At 46.7% G+C, this 25,305-nt stretch overlaps 1 protein-coding gene across 1 annotated transcript in view; it reads right to left on the bottom strand.

The window, feature by feature from the left end:
* RAP2C (RAP2C, member of RAS oncogene family) overlaps positions 1-25,305 on the bottom strand; it is a 68,444-nt gene that overhangs the window by 16,836 nt on the left and 26,303 nt on the right. The window contains exon 2 of the mRNA XM_086918709.1: positions 14,364-14,683. Within this exon, the coding sequence (XP_086774835.1) occupies positions 14,405-14,683 (279 nt within the window). The 3' untranslated portion in view covers positions 14,364-14,404. The remainder of the gene's footprint in view (positions 1-14,363; positions 14,684-25,305) is intronic.

Raw genomic sequence — 25,305 nt, 5'->3', positions numbered from 1 at the left:
CATCCCATGGATTTGAGACCAGTCACCTATACAGGACAAAGGATAGCCATGCTGGGGTATTGTCCTTTATTGTTTGAATTCAGAGGACGTCAAGCCGACTGCAAGCTGTATGTGTCGGAAAAGGGGCCTTCGGTGCTCGGATGGAAAGACCAAGGTGTCCTAGGCATTCAACTCAATCCAGGAGGAGTGCAGAAGGTGATTCTAACAGCCACGGAACAAGGATACGAGGGAGAGGCATGGAAGAGAATATCCGGAAGTGTTCAGTGGGGAAATAGGAAAATTAACAAAATTCATGCACATGATACACTTTAAGGAAGGAGCCAAACCAGTGAGCCACAAGGCCAGAAACATACCGTTACGATGCCGAGAAGCAGTTCAAGAAGAACTAGAAAGGTTGGAGAGAGGCGGCATAATAGCAGCCATTGAAAGCGCTGAATGGCTATCACCCTTGGTGGTAGCACAAAAACCCAATGGGAAAGTGAGGTTGTGCGTGGACCTCAGAGAGCTCAACAGGAACATACTAGTTGACAAATTCCCCCTGCCACGCATAAACGGGATGCTCACGAAAACCAAACGTATAAAGTGGTTTTCCACGGTGGACCTATCCTTGGCATACCATCAAGTAGCATTGCACCCTACATGCAGCCACCTCACATCCTTCATAACACCGTTTGGGTGTTACAAATTCGTGAGGATGCCATTCGGACTAGCGTCAGCAACAGCAGTCTTTCAAAAGCTGATGCATAAGATGTTCAAAAAGGTTAGAAGGAGTACAGTACTTCCAGGACGATATACCTGTAATGAGGAGGTCAAAACTTGAGCACAATGGCAAGCTACATGCAGTACTGGCGATACTAAAGAACAAAGGACTCACAGCTGAGTGGGGAAAATGCAAGTTTGGAGTACCATCCGTGACATACCTAGGACATGAAATCAGCGAAAAAGGGATTGAGCCTAAGAAGGCCAACTTGGTGGCGATAAAGGACGCACCGGCCCCCTCCAGAAAGGAAGATGTCAGGTCATTCCTAGGGATGGCTGAATTTTACAGCAAGTTCATCCCACACTTTGCTACAAAAACCCACCATCTACGACAACTAGTGAAGGAGAGGAACGGGTTCAAATCGGGCAAAGAAGAACAAGAAGAGTTTGAGGCATTAAAAAAGGAAATGAGTGAGTCCATACCACTCAAGGGTTTTGATCAATCAGCAGCATCAATACTAACCACAGACGCCAGCGACAGGGGGCTGGGGGCAGTGCTGATGCAGAAATCAAATACGGGTGAGGTCTCAACTGTTTGCTTCGCGTCTAGATCCTTGGCGTCCAATGAAGAAAAGTTCAGTATAATTGAAAAGGAGATGTTGGTCGTCGTGTGGGCGATGGAACATTTCAGACAATTTCTATTGGGAACCAAGTTCTTGGTGGGCACGGACCACAAACCTCTGATAAAAGTGTTCACCTCAACCTGACACGCACATGCAACACCGCGAATAGCGAAGATGGCGCTAAGGCTGTTGGATTATGTATACGAGGTGGAGTACATACCAGGTCCCAGGAACAGGGTCGCTGACTTCTTAAGCAGGGCGGCAGCAAAGTAAAGAGCAGACAAACAGGAACCCCATGGATGGGAAGGGTACATGGTGGCGACCATGCAGGACATGGAACAAGTCATCAGTGAACAGGAATGGGCGGAAGCATACAGCCAAGATGAAACCCTGGAAGCGATCAAAGGATATGTGACTCATGGATGGCCGGACAAGAGACACCTAGACAGCCAGATGAGGAAATACTGGGAGGTGAGAGAAGAACTGTCTATTGGAGAGAATCCCAGGTTCTTGTTGAGGGGGGACAAAGTCATTCCTCCACAGAAGTTGGTGGAACACTTATTGGCTATTCTGCATGAAGGACATCAAGGAATCACGAAGACCAAGGCGTTGGCTAAGCAGGCATACTGGTGGCCTGCGATTGACGCTTAAACAGAGAAGTATGTGAGGATGTGTGAATCATGCTCCAGAGCGGACAAATCTCAAACCTTGATAAGACCGCCCTTGGGAAAATTTCCAATGCCCAGCAGCCCCTGGGAAAAGGTATCCATCGACATCATAGGACCAATCCTCAACATCGAAGGAGTGCCGAAATACGCCATCGTGATGGTAGACAGGTACTCAAAGTGGCCGGAGATGGAAGTTGCAGAAACGGTGGGCACGGACGCAGTGTTGTCATTCCCGAATGAGATATTCGTGAAGGAAGGGATCCCCAAAGTGATAACCTGTAATAATGGACCGCAGTTTGTGTCAGCCAAATGGGAGGCGTTCATGGCCCGGAATGGGATAGAAGAAAAACATACCCCTATCTACCACCCAGCAGGAAATGGGTTGGTCAAACGGTTCAACAGAGTGATCGTGGGAACCATCCAAGCAGCAATCAGCGCAGGTCAAGATTGGGAGAAGGAATTACCCAAAATGCTATCGGCATACCGCATCACTCCAGGAAGCACTGGATACAGTCCACTCAAAGTGTTGAAAGGAAGAGAACCGTTCACCAAGGACAACTTGGCTTGGAGACACTTAGTCATACAAAGCAAATGGTCCCCAGCAGTGGTGAAAAGAAACCGGGAGAGAGCACAGGAAGTGTACACAGAACATTACAACAAAAGGCGCAACGTGCAAGGAGTGACCTTGGAGAAAGGAGACTGGGTGAGGGTGAAAATAGCGACGTTGAAAAGGAAGGGAGAAAGTAAGTTCACGCCGCCCCTCAAAGTTATTGAACCATACGCCCGATCAGCACTGCTAAGTGATGGCAATGTATGGTCACAAGACAGGATAGCTAAGTGTAACAAGATCCTAAAATGGGAGACGGCAAAGGAAGGAGGACTACACCCTGAAGAAGGTGCACAAGGGAATGGAAGTGAAAGAAGGAAAGAAGAGCAAAGAGAGGAAAGTGTGAACTGCAACACCGGGGAAGAAGAAGACAAAAGTACAGGAGTAGAGACCACTTGGATGGAAAATGGGAAGGAAATGGATAAGAGTAACGAATATGCTGCTTACCAGTATGCATCTGTTCTTGGCATGTAGGGCTGCTGATATTCATATCTGTGCATAGATCGCCGCCTAGTGTTGGGTCCGGATGATCGCACATTGTTGTCCTGGAAGAGTCTTCGAAGTATCACGAGATAGGTGGCTCCTCCCCTGGACTACAGTGCGCATGGGCATCGACTCCATCCTCAGATTGTTTTTAGCCATTGTGGCAAAGATGGAGTGAAACTATGAATGATGACCATGCTAGAAGTATTTCTGAGTGCTGCAGCCGCTACAGGCGCCGGGGAGGAGGGCGGGCGATATGAATGTCAGCAGCCCTACATGCCAAGAACAGATGCATACTGGTAAGTAGCATATTCGGTTCGAGGCATGTGGGCTGCTGAATTCATATCTGTGCATAGAATACAAAGCAGTCCCTCCATTACGGCGGCCGCCTGTGCCAGCTGCAGCAGTTTGGAAAAGTGTTTTTAGAACAGCCTGCCCTACAGCTGCCTGCTGTTTGGAGTGCACATCTACACAGTAGTGTTTTGTAAATGTGTGTGTGGTAGACCATGTGGCTGCTCTACATATGTCTTCTAAAGGAATATTTCCAAGGAAAGTCATGGAGGCCCCCAACTTCCGAGTGGAGTGGGCCCGCGGGGGAATCGTTAGAGTGCGCTTGGCTTTCTGATAGCAGATCTGAATACACTTAACGATCCACCTGGCTATACCAGCCTTGGAAATGGGGTTGCCTTTGTGTTGTGGCGAAAAGGCAACAAATAGTTGTTTCGTCTTCCGAAAATCTTTAGTCCTATCAATGTAGTACATCAAGGCTCTCTTGACGTCAAGCGTGTGGAGCATTCTCTCCGCAACTGACTCAGGATTTTGGAAGAGCACAGGCAGGTCTATAGTCTTGTTGATCTGGAACTGTGAAACCACCTTAGGAAGGAACTTAAGGTTAGTGCGAAGCACCACCCTGTTGGAATGAATGTGTATGAATGGCTCTTGGATAGTTAGTGCCTGGAGTTCACCAACGCGTCGTAGCAACGTAATCGCTACCAGGAAAACCACTTTCCATGTTAAGAACTGAATCTTTCATGAATGCAGTGGCTGAAAAGGTGGACCCATTAGTCTCGTGAGGACTACATTTAGGTTCCATTCAGGAGCTGGTGGGGTCCCTGGAGGAATGACTCGTTTGAGTCCTTCCAGAAATGCTTTGATGGCAGGCACTCTGAAAAGGGAGAGATGCTGCCTGTTTTGGAGATAAGCCGCCATTGCGGATAAATGTATACGAATGGAAGCATAGGCCAGATTACATTTGTATAGATGTAACAGATAACAAATGATGTTTTGAATAGATGCGTCTAGCCGGTTGATGTTGTGGTCTGCACAATAAATGACAAACCGCTTCCTTTTCGCCGCATAGCATGCTCTGGTGGTGGGCTTCTTGCTTCCCTGATGATGTCCATACAGTCAGGAGGCAAGTTGAGGTAGCCAAACTCTAAGACCTCAGGAGCCAGATCGCCAGGTTGAGCTGTTGCGGATCTGGATGCTGAATGTCGCCATGGCTCTGAGTCAAAAGCCTGGGTGTGAGGCGCAGCCTTTGATGCGGTACCACGGATAGTTCTAGAAACGTGGTATACCATGGTTGGCGTGCCCACGTCGGAGCAACCAGGATGAGAGTCATCGAGTGTTGCTTCAGCTTGCGTGTCACCAGCGAGATTAGCGGTGCTGGGGGGAAAGCGTACGCAAATTTGCCTGACCAGTTCATCCATATCGCATTGCCCAGCGACTGTGGGTGTGGAAACCTGGCAGCAAAGCTTCGGCATTTGGCTTTTCCTTTGTGGCGAACAGGTCTATCTCTGGATGACCCCACCTTTGGAAGTACGGGTGGAGTACCGATGGATGTATCTCCCACTCGTGCATTTGGTGGCTGTACCTGCTGAGCAGGTCCGCCATCTGATTGTCCTTGCCCGGGAGGTGTTCCGCCATGAGGAAGATGTTCCTCTGAATGGCCCACTTCCACATGCTCTGAGCCAGATGAGACAACTGTGGAGTGTGTGTACCTCTCTGCTTCTGAATGTAGTACATGGCCGTCATGTTGTCCGTCCGGATCAACACTACCTTGTTGCACAGATGTACTTTGAATGCTTTCATCGCCATGAAGATAGCCATCAGTTCTAGAACGTTGATGTGCATCTTTTTCTGCTGCGTTGTCCATAGTCCCTGCACCGTGTAGTGGAGAGCATGAGCTCCCCAACCTTGGAGAGATGCGTCCATCGTCAGAAAGATCTGTGGCACAGGTTCCTGGAACGGTCGTCCCTTGCAAAGGTTTTGTGGATTCCACCAATGCAGAGAGTTGTATGTACGACCGGTTACCAACACTAGGTCTTTCAATTGTCCGTGAGCCTGATTCCACTGACGTGCTAAGCACTCCTGAAGTGGACGCATATGTAGCCTCGCGTGCAGGACTATGAAGATGCAGGAGGCCATCATGACTATCAACGGCATGAACACTCGTGCCTGAAGTGAGTGTTGAGGTCTGAATTTCTGTATCAGCGATTGAATGCTGCTGATCCTCACTGAATTTGGCTGTGCTTTGGCCGCCAGAGTGTCTATCGTCGCACCCAGATACTGCCGTATGTGGGCGGGTTGCAGGTGGGACTTTGGGTAATTCAGTGAGAATCCCAGATCATGAAGGTGAATGGTGTGGGACATGTGGGTGGCACACTGCTGGGCCGACTTTGCCTGGATAAGCCAGTCGTCCAGATAAGGGTAGACGTGAATGTGTTGTCTCCGTAGGTGTGCCGCCACTGTCGCTAGGCACTTTGTAAACACCCTGGGTGCCGTGGTGACTCCGAAAGGTAGGACCTTGAACTGGTAATGTTGATTTTGGATGGTGAACCGGAGGTATTTTCTGTGACGGGTGCAGTGGGATATGAAAATACGCATCTTTCAGATCTAATGTTGCGAGAAAATCTCCCTGACTGAGGACTTGCTACAGTGTTAGCATGTGAAAGTGCTCTGACATCATGTAGTGATGGAGGGGGTCTGAGGTCCAGTATGGGTCTGAGGGACCCGTCCTTTTTTGGTATCAAGAAGTACAGTGAGTAAACTCCTGTGCCTCTTTCTTCCACAGGCACAAGCTTGATTGCCCCTTTTTGCAGCATGACTAGTACCTCCTGCTGCAATACGTGCAAATGCTCTGTGGACATAGGACAGTTTCTTGGGAGTATGTTGGGTGGCGTGGAAGTTAACTCCAGACAATAACCGTACTGGAAAAGTTTTGTGACCCCACCTGTCTGTGGTGATGGACTTCCAGACTGGCAGGAATTGTTGAAGTCTCCCCCCGACAGGTGTTGTATGGTCAGGGGGCAGTGACAAGGCGTCACGGTTTGTTAGTGGCGGAGGACCTGGAGCTGTTTCCACGACCTCTGCCCTTGGCGCTGTTTCCTCGATAACCACCTCTACTTTGGTGTATGTGGTTTGCGCGCCACCTTTATTGTACTGCGTTTGCTGGGACAGCTGGCCTCTGGAAACACCTCTATTGCTTGAGCGACGAAAAGAACCACCCCTGAACTGCTGCGACTGTAGAGCCCCCATAGACTTTGCAGTCTGTGTCCTTCTTGATTTTCTCCAAGGTGGTGTCCACCTCTGGGCCAAATAGATGATCAGGGTTTACTGGCTGATTTAGGATGGTGGTCTGTATCTCTGGCTTGAACCCGGAGATCCTGAGCCAGGCATGTCGTCTCAACATGACACTAGTGTTAACGGCTCTGGCCGCGGTGTCTGCTGCGTCCAGTGCACATTTTATAGAAGCATTTGATATGAGCTTCCCTACCTGTATGAGCATCTCAGCTGCCTCCTTATATTCATCTGGTAGGTGCTGTAACAGGGTCTCCAGTGTGTCGTAATGGGCCCTGTCATACCTGGCTAAGAGTGCCTGAGTGTTTGAAATGCGCCAGATATTGGCCGCTTGAGCTGCCACCCTTTTCCCTGATGCCTCTAACACCTTAGATTCCTTATCTGGGGGAGAAGCATCACCCGTTGTTTGTGAATTAGCCCTCTTCCGGGCATTAGAAACAACAAGAGAGTCCAACGGCAACTGTCCCTTAATGTAAGTAGGGTCCCCAGGCGCCGGTTTGTACTTCTTTTCAAACCTGGTGTTTATCACCCTGGCTCTTGTAGGCTCTTTAAATAGTTCCCCAGCATGTTTCAAGACACCCTTCAACATAGGCAGAGTCATGACAGTCCTCTCTGAGGTGGAAAAGGTGTCGAAAAGAAAGTCTACTTCAATAGGGTCAGCATGGAGCTGGACGTCATGATTCTTGGCTGCCCTTTCAATGAGTGCATTAAACGCTGCTGAATCCTCAGTAGGCGACGTTTTTACAGCATACACATTAGTATCCGGAGCAGTGTGTGGATCTCCAGGGTCAGCAGCATCTGCCCAAGGCTCATTAGTATCATCTGGATCAGTGTCCACAGGATAGCTGTATTAGTCATTATCACCTTCCCCAGTTTCCACATCTGAATAAGTGGGCGACACATCATGGCCACGTGGAGATACTGGTTCTACAAGAACAGGTGTTGTAGTAGAATCTTTCTTTTTTAGTGGGATTTTATGGGACTCCATTGGCTGTTCCGGGGCGATCTTTCGTTTATAAAGAGAAAGTCTGCCTGTCTCGGCATCGATAAACTGTTCCTTTGCTCTTCCAACGAGGACTGTCGATGCTTTGCGGCTGGGACCACAATTGTCGGCTTCGGCACCGTGGACACCTTCTTGGGCACGTCGACGGCCATTTTAGGAACGAAAGCCTTCGGCACCACTTTCGGTGGCAGCGTGAAGTGGATGGGCGCCGACGTCTTTTGAGGCTTATCGGCAGGCTTCGGCGGTGGAGGATCCTTAGGCCCGACAGCCTTGTCCTTGATGCGCTTTAGGGAGTCGGCCACCTGCTTCGAGAAGGAGGCGGACTGCTGCGTCGGCTCGACTGAATCCTTCGAGGTACCACCAGGCGTGGACTCGGGGGTTGTACCGCTCTTGGCCTTGTCCGGCCGACGCGGAGGCTCGAGAACCTTCTGATCACAGAGTCCTTTGTCGGTGTCGACTGTCTTCGGCGCCGATTTGTTCGGGTCGACTGCTTTGACCTTTGCCTTCAGCGTGCCAGACTTTGTCTCGACGCCCTTTAGCGGTCTCTACGGGTCGATAACGCTCTTCTGCTTCGTAGGTGCCGACAGGTCCGAGGACTTCGAGCCGACCAAAGCAATACGCACGTTCGGTTTCGATGTAGTCTCAAGTGCTTTTGTTTGCGTCGACACCGGAGCTTTCACTTTCGGTTTGGCTATTTGCGGCTCCTTAGACTTGTCCGAAGCCGAGCCCGAAGGCGGGGCCGTAGAACTTATTGGAAGATCTTGGGTAAGGCCTTTGTGGTGATCCCTCGACCTGAGCCTTATGAAGTGTTTTGGCCCCAGTGTCAGTTTGTGGGCATAGCTCCTCGCTCGAGCTATCTTCCATGGCCCTAAAGGCCCCATCGTCGTCTCCTACCTCGTCGGCGAAGTCTTCCGCATCGAGCATCTCAACATCAGCGTCGTAGCTGGAGTCTATCTCCGATGCGGGATCCGACAGGTTTTCTCGAACCTCCCGCTCTGCTCCATCATCCCCGGCATCGAAGATGTCCACTTGCTCGGGTGCAGTCTGCTGGGCTTCCTTGCGCGCAGCGCGCCGATGCAGAAGTGTCTTCTTGAATCGAAAACGGGAACACGCCATACAGCTGGCTTCATCATGATCCGGCGACAGACACTTGTTGCACACCGGGTGGACGTCGATGTGGGGATATTTGGAGTTGCACACAGGACATCTCTTGAACGGGCTCCGTTCCATGATGGGTCGTCGATAAGGCCTCTGGCGTCGACCGGGCCTGCAGCGGCGAAAAGCACGCAGCTCTTCTGGATATCTGGCTCGGGAACTGAGCTGGAACAGAACTGGGCACCGATCGCAAGACAATACCGACGAAAACACTAAAGGCCTTTTGGCCTAAAGAAACTTTTATATCGATTCCGACCTGAGTGAACCAATATGCATCCGAACCCAATGGCGGAAAAAAACAATCTGAGGATGGAGTCGATGCCCATGAGCACTGTAGTCCAGGGGAGGAGCCACCTATCTCGTGATACTTCGAAGACTCTTCCAGGACAACAATGTGCGATCATCCGGACCCAACACTAGGCGGCGATCTATGCACAGATATGAATTCAGCAGCCCACATGCCTCGAACCTGTGTATCGGGGCAAGGAAGCCACAGTGAGAGGAATGGACAAAACACCACACAGAGAGTAAGCGGAGGAGCGAGTGAGAAGGAAGTGGTGAGAACGAGAGCAGGCAGAGTCGTAAGAGTTCCTAAGAAGTTCGAAGACATTACAATGAGCATCAAGTCAGACTGTTCCATTGAACTTTTCACATATTGTTGTGGGTGCTAAAGGGGGGAGATCTGTGGTGACGGTCTAGCGTTCGCATGGGGCAGAGACCGGAACCGGACGGGCGGCCATTTTAAATAGCGGCCGAGCCCGAGAATAGCAAGAGCGTTTCCCCGGCGCTCCGAGAGAATAAAGACTTAAAATACACATCTGGCTTAAGTGTAATCATTATGATGTGTGGGGCCAACCTCCACAAGGCAGTGGTGGCCCAGGAGTGGAGCTCTGTTGGTCCAGAGCAGCTGGACGTACCTTTGTGGAGGGCTGTTCGTCAAGCGGGCAGTGTCAAGGGAGGTGTGGAGAGGGACCGTACTCACAACCACTTATGACAGCAGAATATCCTTATTCTCCTGGTCAGAGCTTGAGTAGGGTGAAAAAAAAAACTCCTCGTCAGCAGCCAACGGCTTACTGTGTTCTTCCCCCTTGAGCTCCTGGGAGCTGATAAGGTCTGAGGTGTCATCCCCGCTTCTATGAGACATTTCAAGGTAATGGGCCCTGTGATCGTGAAGAGTCATCTCGGAGCAGACGTAGCAGCAGCATCCTCATGATTCTCTGGCAATAGGCAGAGGTTACAGACCTGAAGGAGATCAGTCGAGGGGTTACTCCAGCGGCAGCAAGGACAGTATCTTAAGGGTGTCTGTTCCATCATCGTCAAGGCATTCTCGAGAAGACGGAGGAGATGAGAGTAGGGGCCCGAAAGGTGAGACTCAGCGTGGGGCTGAGAACGACTGAAGAGACGCTTGGATTATGGGACGCAGACATCAATCAGGAGAAACACGAGTGAAACTAATACCGATGGAGGTAGAGGAAACCGTTAAGGCGAAGAAGAACACAGAGATGGTGTAGATCCGGAGCACTCGACCGAACTTGAAAACAAAGAAAACAAACCAACAATGGAGTCTGATCATGTGCATTACCAACAAGTGGAGGAGTCACAGTACCTCATGACTCAAAAGACTTAGTTTAAGAAAAACAGCTTGCAGACATCCGGACCCCACACCAGGCAGGAGTAGGCACAGCATGTGCATATACAGTCACACAAGCATCAAACAATACATGCTTACAGTCTGTAGATCGCAATATTCCATTCAATTTTATTCTTTGGTACTTACTTTCTTTGTTTTATTTTATTATATGTTGTTCGTCTAGGTAATTGGAGAAGTGTGGCTCAATGGTTAGAGGAGGCATACCCGGAAGCTGAGGTCAGACCCGGTACCAGGGTTCAATTCCCGACGCGGCAGGGTCTGAGCCCAAGTGTCCACGGACTCGATAATTCTCACTTCGGTGCCTACTTGAATCACGGGTTCACACTCTGCAACTCTGGGCAATAGCTTGCTTAATCTCCACTACGGCCCCCCGCACCGGGATGCCTGGCGTTCACCTTGGGGATGCCCAGTACGGGTTATCTCACAGGGAAAAGCCAGGACGGGTTCCCAATGCAAGCGCCGGGACACCCCGTTGGGGTAGCCGTGCGCTATATAAGATACACTAAAAATAAAAAATAAATTTCTATATACTAGTTTTAATTTTTCATTACCACTAGTGATAAATCAATGGCCACAGCTGGTAATCAAAAGTATTTTTAGAAAGCCTGCATCCCTCTTAAAGCTGTGTGGACTAGTGAGATATTTTTTTTTTTAAGGAGGAGGCATTTAAATAAATGTACTGGTTTTAAAAATGGTATTCCTTGATTAGATCAAAAATGTATCTTGTGTCATCTGTCATAATGTAGCTTTTCTTCTGCCAAAACCAAGTCAGTAGTACATAGTAACCTCCTGGTTAAACAAAACTTCAATCTTGGCCCACTCTCTGACAATTCCTTTTAGAGTTAGCTTCAGGGTCTAAGCTGGATAGTCTGTCATGGTTAATAGGATGACCTAGTCTCTTGACACGCTCATCCCTCAAAAAATCTGTTACACCTTCAGCATCATATCGATTTTGCTTCCTTGGTATGCTGAGGCACTTACAGTAGCCAAATTGATGTGTAAAAACATTTGAAAGAAGGGCTACAATGCATCCCCTCACATGGCCTATAATCAAAATAAAAAAAGATGCACCACTATAACAGCCAGGGCTGCATACTACCAGTGAAGTATTCATTCTTTAAAAAAAAAAAAAAGCATGGCCTCCTCACCAGCTGAAGCCTCTCATATTGAGCCTTTTTTCAAGAACTCTCTCTCACACACACACACACTTTTGTCCATCCAAGGGCGAGTTTATTTATGTCCCTCCACACTATTTCTCACTTGGACACCGTTACGCTCTCCAGGTCAGCTTTTGAGCCTATTACCACTGTTCAAATGTAAAAGAAACTGGCTTCACTTCTGCTTATCCTCTTGATCCCTGCCCATCAACTGAAGAAAGTTATTATTAACACCATTACTCCCACACTGACCATTTTATGAAATTCATCGCTTCTATCCGTAAGCATTCCAGTAGCTTGGAACGCAGCTTTAACCAACCCTCTACTGTAAGAAAATGTATTACTGTACCCACCATCCCGTCAAATTTTTGGTCTATCTCCCTACTTACCAACCCCGCCCCCACCACCACCACTTGTTAAACTAACAGAACATAATCTTTTTGCCCGCACAATCTGGGATTCATAACAATCTTAGCACTGAAATGGTCTTGGCAAAAGCTTCTGATGACTATTTATTTATCGATTCTGTCTGTCTGCCTGGCTCCGCGTGTCTGTGTCCGTCTCCGCGTGTCTGTGTCTGTCTGGCTCAGCCGCGCTCCTCCCTGGCTCAGCCGCCCGCCTCCCTGGCCAGACAGACGCGCACCTCCGGAGCCAGACAGACGCACGGAGCCAGACAGACGCACGGAGCCAGACAGACGCACGGAGCCAGACAGAGAGCCAGACAGACGCACGGAGCCAGACAGACTCGCAGAGTCAGACAGACACTTTTGGCATTTTCACCAACGCAATTATCACCAGCAAAAATCAGGGGCAGTGCTTGTCGAGCCAATTGGCTCACAGTGACAGACAGTGAAGATGTTGATACTTTTCAAAGCCATAAAGTTGTAGCCATTTTCTCTACGTTGGATTCCTCTCCTTCCGTGCCACTCACACCCCTTTGCTTTCATTATTCCTTCCCTCCCCCTCACCTTCCCTCCTGCTTCTACTGATCTTGTCTTTTTTCTTTGTTTACAACCTGAAAATGATACAGGCCTTGTAGTGGCTGGTCAAAAGGGTGCAGAAAGCGGGCAGAGAACTGGATAACCTGATTTTTATATAGTGCTTGAAGGCGCTCTTAGGCTCTAGGCGCTGCAAATAGCAAGATTTTACAGTTTCCAAAGTGTAATACTACTGCACATTTTGACCGCAGAAAGACGGAGGGCTTTGCCCCTATCAGGATCAGAACTTGTGCCATGCATATTTCAGCAGATGTCAGCGGCGAGCTTGTAAATCACTGATACTCCACCTCGCATTATGCTACTTTTTTTAAAATTAATGCTGAGTGAGTGGCTTTTACGTGGAGAAGGTGATCGGAGAGAGGAAAGTAGGCCAGGGCAACTGCAGGACCTCGCATAAGAAGTGGCGGAAACCGGTCTGGGGAGCAGTGGGAAGGGAAGAGGAGAGAGTCTGGAGTGGAAATGAGATCGAGAGACAGGTGGGACAGAAAGGGGTGGGGAAAGGACTAATAACATCTGCTCCCACCAGAGAGAAGAGGAGCGCAGTTTATTTCGGTAAAGTTTCAAGCGCTTCTACAAGGCACTACGTGGGACGAGTGTTTCGAGGGGCCCTGGATGGGATTTTAAGTGTCCAGCATGAGTCATGAGGGGGAAATAGGAGTCTGCTATCCAGGCCGGACATTCATGCAATGTAAAAGGAACACCGTAATTCCCCTCTCCTCCCCGTGCGCCTCTCAGCTCCATGCCTACTTCACGGCTGTACTGAAGACTTTTCTTATCTGCTTGTTAAAATAAACAAGCAGATAAGAAAAGTCTTCACGACAGTCGCAAAGCAGGCTATCGTGTCCGGAGGGGCAGTCCGAAAAACAGACAGGGTGTCAACCAAAAATCCTCTTTTTCAATGGGAAGCCAGCGTTTACCATAAACGCGGATGCTACCCAATGGAAAAGAGGGGCGAGGCTTAGAGTCTCCTTTAGACTTTTTTTTTTTAACTATCTCTGGCAGAGTGAGGAGAAATTTGAGCTCCAACGCCCAGGCAAAACCTAAAAATGTACACATCTATGGAATACTGTGGCATGATACCAAACTAAACAAAGAATCTTATCTCACAATTAGAAAAATGCAGAAAACAAGCCATTGGCTGAAGTGAGATCACACCCAAAGCTCCTTTATCTAGGTTTCTTTCTACATTTATGGCTGTATTTTGTTGGTTTTGTTTTCTATGCAGTATGTATAATGGTGACTAAGTAGTAGACAGCTAAAGCGGTCTATTGCTGGACCTGAAACACACACAAAAAAAGAACACTAAAAAGTAAAACCTAAGATGCCCAAAAAATGTAGAAGAAAATTCCACAGAAAAAGGTCATAGCTAATGGTTGATCTAGGACCAAAAAAGACAAAGGCAACCCCTTGGTAAACTTTCGAAAATATTAACAAAAGTTTCTGCAGATTTGTAAATATTTTCAGGGCTCCCCCTACACCCGACAGAGAAAGGAGACATAGCTTTGCATCAGGCACCAGACACATCACGGCCCTTGTGGTTACAGTGCTATGAACAAATAGTCAAAAAAGTTACACTTCCCACTTTATGCCTTATTACAAATACAGGAAAAATCTCCATGAAGGAAAAAATAATAATATCAGTGCCAACAAAGAAACGCCATTGGGTGAGAGCTACGCACTGCACCCGTTCCATCTATTAACTATACAATAATACGTATTTAGCAGTAATGATAAACCAACCTGCTCTGTATGGCCATGATTGAGGTACTTCCTGAACCTTCTCATTGAATGATGCAAGTTGTACAACACTGATCTTGTTTTTCAGGCAGTGATGCATAGTTCATTTGCCTTACTATTTCAGCAAAAAGTTCATCCACCATGGTTTTACTCTTGGCTGATGTTTCAATGAATGGACATCCCCACTCTTGAGCCAAAGATCGACCTTCTGCAGCTAAAACTTCACGCTCCGATTCCAGATCCACCTTATTGCCCACTAAGATTAAGGGTACTCTTTCATATCGTTTCACCCGGACAATTTGGTCCCTCATTGGCTTGATGTCCTGGAGGGGGAAAAAATTGTACATTTTAACAGATGCAGCTAAGCAAATATGGTTTCCACAATTCAAAGTAAGTCAACAGAAAATATTATCCTGCATAAGTATTCAATGGACATACACACATGAATGTAATACGTTTCTCTTGAAGGACAAGTATTAACTTAATGGAAAGAGTTTTGAGTGATAAAAAACAAAAAACCTAAGTGCTACAATGTTCATTTGCATACAGTGGAGAGGTTATTGGAGACCATCAACAATGGTAGGTTTGACACCTGTGAAGAATGGAGGCCACAACTAAATCTTCTAGGTAAATGTGCACATATAGAAAGTTCACTACTGTATGAACACACACCGCATGTCAAAAAGAAAGGTTTGCACGACTGAAATAAAAACCACCATTACCTGCATGTAACAATGGCTGCATAATATAGGTATCTTTACCAGTTGTTTCAGACTTCGCAAAAACGCATATATCATGCAGAACTCATTAACGTATGATGAGCTAGAGAAAGGGCTCTAAACACTGCATTTGTTTAGTCATGCCTGCAATGCCTCCATGGGTACAAGCAAAAGCACTTCGTTAAACAACTGCCACTATCCGCATTTGGCCCATTTGCCCTACATTATTGGCTGATACATGAGGTCTGCTCTTCAAAATCCAAAGTGACTCTAAAGGGGAGCCACTGAGTTCAGTCTACGAAATGTAGCGTTATAAGTGTATGAAGTAGGTCAAGATGTGTGCGTTGGCCCGTGTGTGTGTTAAAGACCTCCATTCCTCACTAACAAACCTCTCTAGAATACAGTAAAACCATTCTGACAAATGACAGAGAATGAAAATTACTTTAAAAAAGGACATGCAAACACGGATTAGAAACCAAAAAGATATGCAGCCTGGCTTGTCTTACGTGGGGTTTGCATTTTTATGACAGGTTTGACTCTGACATGTTTACAAAGTTTTCAGTCATTTTTGCGTTGAAGGAAATATGAATTTTCCTAATAATAAGTAGTCCTGGGTGGTAAATTCAGTTTGCGGACTTTGGGTAATTTGCGTTACGCGGATAACGCAAATTGCCAAAAGTTCCACGATCCGCTGCTTCGCGTAATTTTTGTTTGTTTGCGCTTTCAAAATGCGTGTTCGCTAGATATTTCACCCCGAGCACGCAAATAGCCTTCGCCAACAGGAACAAAGCATTGCGAACGGGTGGAACAAGCAATTCCGCTTATTCGCAGAACTTTTGCATACTCGCTGAGAATTTTTACTGTTTTGCAGAGCATTGCGTAGAGCGACCAAGCAAATTCCGCCCACCCCTAATAATAAGTTGACCATTCATTTGAAAACTGTACCATCCTCTGTATTATGCAAAAGGCAGGTGATGTAAATGTGTGTATCGCCTTCCTTTATTGCTCATCTCTTCCTCACCGGACGTCTCCAGCTCTCCTTTCACCCAAGAACTTGACTCGTCTCCTGTAGTTTACATGACGAGATGAAAGAAACAGTGTGGATAATATTATTTTTAGCTTTTTCTGTGGATTGTCTGTTTATCCATCCATCCACCCCTCTATCAACCACACCTACCAGTCTATCCACTAACCCACACACCATATCCATTCGCCAAGCTCCATTCCATCTATCCATACCTTTCCATCTGTTCACCAATTCAGTAATGCACTTTTCATTCATCAATTCACCCACCCCTTTATCCATCCAGTACATTAGCGTATTCTTTTTTTCTTACTGAACGTACTATGTTCACATCATTTTCCCTTTTACTTATTTTTATTTAATTTCCAGACAAGCCTTTTAAGATTCTCGTTTCGATTTTATTTCTCCTTACTTTTTCTTCTGGCAGTTTAAAGATGCCTAGTGCCTAAATCTTGCCTATCCCCCATTTCATCTCGATGCACGAGAAGACAGCTCCTCGAGGTAGGTCAGGACTGCTTCTCAATCACAGGTAGTGGGTGCAAGGATGAACCACAAGATCATTAATGTAGCGTGCCCAGACACAAAAAGGATAGCTCACTTTCACTTGCCATGTTTTAAGGATTGTTTTTCCACACAGCTGCAGTAGGCATCTGTTAGTAATGGGGGGTCTTTGGTTGGCAGGTTTGTACCCCGTCCAAGTAGGGACCCTTCCTTCTAGTCAGGTTAAGAGAGATTACACTTCAAAAATAACCCCTGCTCACTCCCTTGGTAGCTTGGCAAGAGCACTCAGGCATATCTCGAGGCAATGTGTAAAGCATTTGAACAGAACACAATAATACAGTGAAAACACTACAAAAGGACACTACACCAGTTCTAGAAAAATTGCCAACATTTATCTGTGTAAATCAAGATCAAAATGATACAAATCCAACATACAGTAATCTCAAAATGAATATTTAAGGAATCTGGGGGTATCTCAGTGTCGTGAACAAAGATATCCAAATGTTCAGGCCGAGTGTGGCATCATGGGCCAGCTATGGTGTCAGGAAGACAGCAAACAGTACCTTAGAAATGCGGGGCATCGTGAACCTTGTGATGAGCTTCGGAGAGGTGGTGTAGGTCCCGGAGGTTAGAACATGAGTCGCTGCACCGTTAAAGTGCCACATGTTGCATATCGAACTCTGTGAGGTTGAAGTCAGGAGCACCGGCCTCAGGGCTGCAGTGCGGCGTGCGGTACCCTCAGGTCACGGTGCATGCTGCAGCTCGTTGAGGGCGCCCAACAGCATTTGTAAGATCAGCGCTGCGGTGCAAAGTGGAGAGGTGTGGTGCTGGCAGGTCACGGTGCAAGCAGTGGCGTTGTCGCTGCTAAAGTGCTGTTGTTGGTAGACTGTTTGGAGTCTATGGCGGGCCAAGGCTGCGGTGTGGGGCGGTGCAGTGCATCGAGTAACTTACAAGCGGTGCCCCCAGGCTACAGTTCAGTCAGCTGCATCAATGTTGGTGTGGAGAGTCATTAGGGATACCAGGGCGGCAATGTGAAGCGAGGTGAAGTGGGGTTCCCTCAGGTCACTGTGCAAGCAAAGGCTCAGTGGCGGCAAGACCAGGGTTGTAGTGAGGTGCTCTCTGTGGTGCGAATAGGTCCAAGAGCAGTCAGCTGCGTGGTTGACAGGGTCAGGTTGCTTTCCCCTATGAGAACAGAAACTCAGTTCCAGATGCGGGTACCCAGATGGTGGTGAAGTCTTTGGTATGGCTGAGGCTTCCAACAGGAGGTAAACTTTAATTCAACCCCTTGGAGAAACTTTCACAGCAAGAGTCAAGAAAGTTCAGTCCAGTCCTTTCACTGCCCAAGACAAAAGCAGCAACTGCAGGCCAACAAAACAAAGCAACAAACAGCAAAGGGGCAGAAATCCTCCTGGCAGCTCTTCTTGGAAGGGTCCTTATTCCAAATGAGTTCTAATGTTTTGCCGTTCTAGGCAACAAGTCCTTCTTGCTCAGTAGAAACCAGTTCTGTCCTCCCTAGCCCATCTTTTCTGCAGGAGGTGGATACAGTATTGTGCAGAGCAGACACAGCCTAATTGGGTGCTAGTGAAAACTCCCTTCACCACTCTAAATGCAGAAAGGTCTATTTAGCCTGGCTATGGGTCACCCAGGAAAGGCAGGAAACACCTCAACCCCCCTTTCTGGCTGTGTAGAGTGAATACACATCCACAACTCCTGTCACTCCAAAACCAGATGGTGAATACACAAAAATAGGCAGAGGCACACAGGATGGGTAAATAAGGCAATGCTCACTTTCAAAAAGTGGCATTTTCAAACACACAATTAAAAAAACACCTTTAATGAAAGATGTTATAAAATTCTGAGCTCAGGGAGCCTAAACTCTATTTCCCGATCTTTTCCCAATTGAAAGTTATACTTGTGAAATGTAACAAGGCAGCTCCAATGATCGCCAATGGGAAAGAGCCTTTCAATAGTGAAAAACTAAATTCGCTGTATTTCACCATCAGGACATGCAAAACACATCAGCACACATCCCACCCTTCACATACACAGCTCCCTGCCGACAGGGGAACTTTGGGCCTTCCATTAGAAGTGCCCTACATTTAGTAAGAGGGAAGATTGGGCCCTGGCAAGTGAGTGCACTTGCCAAGTTGACATGGCAGTTAAAACTCCGCGCAGACACTGCAGTGGCAGGTCTGAGATATCTTTGAAAGGCTAGTTGTGTTGGTGGCACAACCAGTGCTGCATGCCCACTATTAGCATTTGATTTACAGGCCCTGTGCATACACAGTTTACTGTACTAGGGACTTACTAGTAAATAAAATACACCAATCATGGAAAACCAATCATAACACAATTTACAGGGAGACCACATGCACTTTAGCACTGGTTAGCAGTGGTAATGTGCCCAGAGTACTGAAGCCAACAAAAAGAGGTCAAAAACAGGAGGTCAAAAAGCAAAACGTTTGGGGATAAACTTGCCAAAAATGCCAGGTCTAACAGCATCCTAGTGTTCTGGGAGGAAGAATAAGAAATACACATTACCAAAACAGCTCCTGTACTTCTTATTAAAAGATTACTGCTCTTAAATAGTGAATTCTGACCTTGAGTTGTCCGAGGATGAAAGGGAAGCAGAAGGTCTCCTTCACTGTGAAGTGAAAGAAAGGAAAGATCGCTAAAAAAAAACAAAAAAACACATTTTTTTATAGGGATCCTGCAACCTTTAAGAAATGTTAATGTGTCCACTTGGTTAATACATTTTATTAAACTACAACAGTCTCATATAGAGTGTGCAATACGTTTTTAGGTCTCGCTAGAGCCAGCGCATGTGCTGTCCTTGCAAGAAATTTAGTAGGTGGTTTAAAAGTGCTACCCAGGCCGGCCACCAGCTTGCTATTAAGCGCTCGTGACGTGCGCAGCACTTTTTCCCCATCGCGCGCGAATACCACTCGCGTTTTAAAATTGTTTTATTTCATTTTGCGGCCGCGCGGCCAATGCTTGTTGTTTAATAAAGGCTGTACTCGTGCTAGAGTATCCAACAACTTAGGCCCATATGGTAGGCTGGGTTCCTGACCACCTCCGCTGCCGTTAGTCTGCTTTTACTGCTGGCTGGTTCACTTGAGACATTTAGAGGGATTTTAATTTCTGCTCTTTCTGTGCCAGGCTTCTTGTGCTGGGTGTCATGTCAGGCGATTCCTCCAGGTCGCACTCTACTCCAGCGATAGTCGATTGAATCAACAGTCACGCAGCTCCTGTGCTGGTGGGTTCTTCTGATTACCCCCGGGGGCGGGGGACAGCATTATACTGCATATCAACGTTGAAGCTCACTGTTTAACAATCCCTCAAAGCATTTTGTTTTATTGCAATAGAATGATAACCACAGGAACAGGACAGCGGCAATTGTAACGCCAATGAGTTCAAATACAACCCTGTGTCCTTCTCTTTCTCTCCGACAGGCCCGCTCATGCCTCCATGCAGCGCTAGCTTCAAGGAGTGCTTCAAATGATGACATACCCCGCAGAGGATGGTGGGAAAGGGTCCGTGATTCATGCGAGTAATGGCTTTACCTCTCTCCAAGGTATCTATTTGGCTGCCCCCACGTTGGAAGTTTGCCTATACTGTCGCCACGTGCCTCGGCTGGGGGGTGAGTCACGGTGCGCGGCCCGCAGGCAGCCATTGGTTCCTCTTAGGCGGACAAAGCACATTTTTATTTACAAAGACCGGAGTACTGTTACCATTGAATGTCAGTGAAGTGCTCGAAGGGTATCGTGCCCACGAGGCGCAGATCAAGGTTACATTTAACCATCACTAGTTAGCGCCTAATGTCAGCCTGATTCAACAGAATGAGCACATATCTGCAGTGCCTCTCACGGGTTGCCATTTTGTAAAGCAACGGGAAATGAAGGTATTATTGACTGGGGTGCGGTGGAGAGTGACACGTTCAAGATAGATCAATAGTTTTACATGATGAATAAAAACTTTACAAGAGAGAGGCAAATAGGATAAAAGCGAGACAGGTTTGTTCACTCATTCAAGACTCAAATTTGTTATCCAATTTGTTCTAGAAAATGCTAATTTGTTGTTGTGCAAATAAAAAAAAAACTCTGTACAGCCCTGCCAAGTACCACACATCAGGCATTGGACTAACGCATTTCTGTTTTACTGGCCTCCGATAATTCAGACTTCCTTCTTCCTCTGGATAACAGTGGGATGTGACCCCGTGTCGAAGGCCGTGCTAAGTCCTTAGTCCAGGATTGAACAGAGTTCCTCAGTGGCTATAAGCAGTGCGGTCTCTGTGCCACAGTCCGTCCGATCTAAAACCAGTCTGGGTGGGTGAAGAAGGTCATGAGTTTCCAGAAAACTGGATAGATTTTTATTGACATGTTTTTCCAGAAATTTGCTTACTATCAGAGCAGGGAAATGGGTCTTTAGCTTTCTGCCAGAAGAGGATTAGCCGTAGGTTTTTCAGTAATTGTTTTACTATGGCATGTTTCCATGTAGTGGGCCTATTGCCACTTGCCAGGGAATGGTTTGGAATATTCATAAGAATAGGCAATAGATCCTTGCCGCCCGTAACTAAAATATCGGGAGAGGACGGATCCACTGGTTATCCTGATTTTATAGATTTATGGGTGGATTCCACAGTTTTGTGGCTTAATGCAGGAAACGCTGACAACGTGGGTCCTGAACACTGCTTTGCCAGAGAAGTATCATTAGATGTGACGATATAAGCAGGAGGTTTCACATTTTATTAACTTTATTGAGGAAAAAATTAGCAAGCATATTACAACGTTCATCTGAGGGTGGATGACCTGTGGAACAGGAGAGTAAATTATTGAGACTGGTTACCACTTTAATCTGTTCCTTGGAAGGATTACGGGCATTCTCTATTTTTTCTTTAAAGTGGGCAATCCTGGCCTGCCTTATGGTCCATTTAGAGTTTTGTATGGCTATTGTGCAGCTATTTTTATTGTTGTCATTGTATGATTTTTCTCCATACTCTTTCACTTTTTTGCTTCTCTTTTTAACAGGGTCAGCTCTGTAGTGTACCATTGGGCCCTCCCTTTTGTCTGAATTTTTGTACAGGAGACACGGAGCTCAAGTGTATTGTTTAGCCATCTCTCAAATATATTATATCTTTTCGTCGTGTCCCCACTTAAAGCGGGAACTGATTCAATTAGAGCGACCATCCATTACTTAACCTTAATATTGGACGATGATCACCTAGGTTTTTGTTTTGAGAGGGGGGCTGCTTGACTGCTGTTTCAAGGAATTCAAGCCATAGGGGGTACTCTCTAGTGGGCAGACCATAATATAAGCATTTTATTATTTGTTGCTAAATTATTCAGATTCGTAAAGACAGGTTCTACAATATGACAGGGTCTAGAATATGACCTCAATTGTGTGTCGGTGTCTTAATAATTTGCCGTAGTTGTAGTGCATTTAAATTATGGACTAGAGACTTAGCACTTTTACTGCTTCAAAATGCAGGTTATAGTCTCCTAGTAAGGTGAAATGTGCTTTTTGAAGGCTGCATTCAGCAGCTAGGTCAGGTAAAGCTGAATCAATCTAGCAAGCCGTCCCAGGTGAAGGTTACATTAGGATGCCAGAGAAGGTAAAGTTGGGGGCAAACTCCAGTGAGAATTGGAGACTCTCACATCCCAATATGTCAATGGGATGGAGGATGCCACCAAATTCCCCCTTCAAAATTATGGCTACCCTACCACCTCTTCGGTCCGCTCTGTTTCGGCTCGCTTTCAAATAGACCGGTGGAAGCGCCATAGTTATGTCTGGAGAGGACTCATCATTAAGCCCTGTTTCAGTTAGAAACATGGAATCAAGTCTCTCCTCCTATAAAAAGAATAATAGATTGGCCCTATGATTAGGGAGGGATCTGCAATTTAACAGATACATCTGTATCTTATGAGACTGCCATGAGTTTTTTTTAAAGTTTTGTGTCAACAGTCAGTGATATACGATTCCCTACCTTGAGGTTGCACCTCTTGCAAACTGTAGGTACATCTAGCACTGGTTGCATTCTTGCAGTTGTTTACTTTATATTTATTAATTTGGACCAGCTTTTCTGATCTAGAAGTTAGTCTCATGTTGTAAAACTTGTAGGATCTCTCACCCCTGGCTCCGGCCTGACGTTGACGGGCGCATACGGGGTTGGCTTTGGTGTGCCTTTGGCGGGCCCCCTTGTTGCGTCCGGTGCAATTCCATACCGCAATGTGCGTTAAATAGTGGGGCAGACTGAGGCTGAGCAACTAGACCACTGCTCCCAAAATGGCGGCTCTAGTCTAATAATATTGGCAATCAGGAAGTGACTGAATGCGACCAGTGTTCTAATCTAATAAAACGGCCCCTGCCCACCACCCACCATAAAATTATAACACAGCACTTTAAAAGAAACTTTCCCCTGAAGCGATGATTAGCTGAAACTTAGTTTTTTTAGCAGCACTAAAATTCAAATAGGTACCAGCGTGAGTGGCAGGACTCACCTAAAAAATTATCGAATTATTATGTACATGTTTAACTGGTAAATACTAAACTCAGGGCCTCATTTATGAGGCCCCTTGTGCCATCGGAACGTTACATTTTGTGACTTTATGTGGCGCAGAAGCCTGCATGATATTTATCAGGCAGCACTAAGCAACTTTTTTGGGCTTAATGCTGCCTGATAAATATCAGTCCCTTTAACGCAGTGCTCTGCGTTAAAGGAGCGTGCAATGGGTGTTGCTGGGGGCCTTCCCCGCAACATCCATGGCCTTTTGACACGGACCCAGATTTACGAGAAATTATAAATCTGAGGCAGTGCCAAAAGCTTACGCCTCCCGATGGGAGGCGTAAGGGAGGCGCAACAGGGAGAAATATCTTTATTTCTCCTCATTTTTCCTTTTTAGGTCTCGCCTCCGCAACGCGCACGCATTGCAGAGGAAAGAGACCTTCAGCCACTGGTAGAGCATTCCAGTAAAAAACGTGCATGTGTTGCCATTGCTTCCAATGACAACTCACTCGCGGGAGCGAGCAGCTGGCGCCAAATGTTATCAATTATCGGGGCACCAGCCCCTCGCTCCTGCGAGGGAATCGTGCCGGGCCCCTACTCTCTCTCCTCCCCCTGCTGCTATCGAAGGCAGTGTGCGCTTGTTTCGGCCTGTGACAGCAAGTGGAGCACTTACATTATGTTCTTGGCATCTTGTCTCCGAAAGTGTGTACACTTTATTGGTGCTTGGACAAACACTCCATGCACTTTTAGATAGTGGGGCTGAATGAAAATGTGATTTTTTTCCACAAAGTCAAATTGTGAACTGATGTATTAAGAACTTTTATTTTCATCAATTTTTACTTCCGATGTTTTTTTTCTGGCAGACTCTGGCACGGAGTCTGCAAATTGGGATCACTGAACGATTAGTCACTTTGTAATTACACGTTGTTTGCATTTCTCTTGGTCAAATTGTGTGTCTTCATTGCCAAATCCACTTGCTGGTGTGTCCGGACAATGAGGATTAATTCTATTCTGCTTGGATATTTCAAAACATGCATTACAGAAATGACCTTTGAAAATTGCAGCAACAAGGAATTGTGGACAAACAGCAAATATGTCAGTGGCAAACAGTAACTGAATAATTTCATTACTGATTTTCCCACAGAAGTGACCAAAGAAACAAGAAATGGCGCAGTCAACAGATGTTGCACATGGCATAGAATTGTGCTGTGCAGTCACATAGTTCGACTGCGCTAAGGATAACGGTAAACTGATGAAAACCACAAACACAATAACATAAAATAACAGAGCTCACCCGCGAGCCTACTAGCAAGGGAATATTTATGTTACAGAGTGTATCAAGTGGGAGACACCGGAAACAGAGGAAATTATGAACTTCAAAAACGAAATGTTATTAATTTAAGTAATCGTTTGCCTTATATATTGCATTGCAATACCATTAGCATTTATGTAGAGCTTTCTCTCCATGATAAGGCAAGGAAGCACTTTGTTGATGAATAAATAAAGTCTTCATTTGAGTTCCTTTTTAGGTCTCGTCTAGGCAGTGCGCATGCGCTGTGCTAGGAGGGCCTTTAGCCATCGGTCTTCGCTTTTCAAGCACTGCACTCGTGCTTGAGCGGCATTCACCTAGCGGGAGCGAGCAGCGGTGCACCCCAAGCACGAGTGCAGTGCTTGAAAAGTAAAGACTGCTCTCCCAAGTGTGCACACACTCACCACTCTCGGGGTCACCTCCATCTCTTTACGTCATCTCTCTCTCCTCACCCACTAGTCCCGGCCACTCACTCTCTCAGACCTCTCCGTCTCCTTTTTGCTAGGCCACTCACAGAGCAACAGCTTGGTTCTTTGGGTTGGTTGTTGGCCCTGGCCCCAACGCGCCAGCCCTTTCTCTATTTTTTGCTTCCACTGTAACATGCCCATAAAAGCATTGTTATGAAGTTCACATTGCTCTCCTATTAAGAAAGCAACCTAATCAAATCATCATCATGGGCAGCAGTTAAGACTTACATACACTCGACCGGTACAGCCCATTTCCGGTCATTGTCTGCCCCAAGCATCAGTTTGATCAGTGTGCACTAAAAACTTTTCTTTAACTGTCCTCCTGAGGCGGAAGCCGGGAATTGAGCTACGTTTTGTTAACAATCACCTTCACTATTTTAAATCACTCTCGCAGCGCTCAGCACATTTAACGTAAGTCTAGTT

This window comes from Lissotriton vulgaris, chromosome 4_1 (genome assembly GCF_964263255.1).
Source record: "Lissotriton vulgaris chromosome 4_1, aLisVul1.2, whole genome shotgun sequence".
NCBI classification, from domain to species: domain Eukaryota; kingdom Metazoa; phylum Chordata; class Amphibia; order Caudata; family Salamandridae; genus Lissotriton; species Lissotriton vulgaris.
This window is presented reverse-complemented; position numbering and strand designations above follow the sequence as displayed.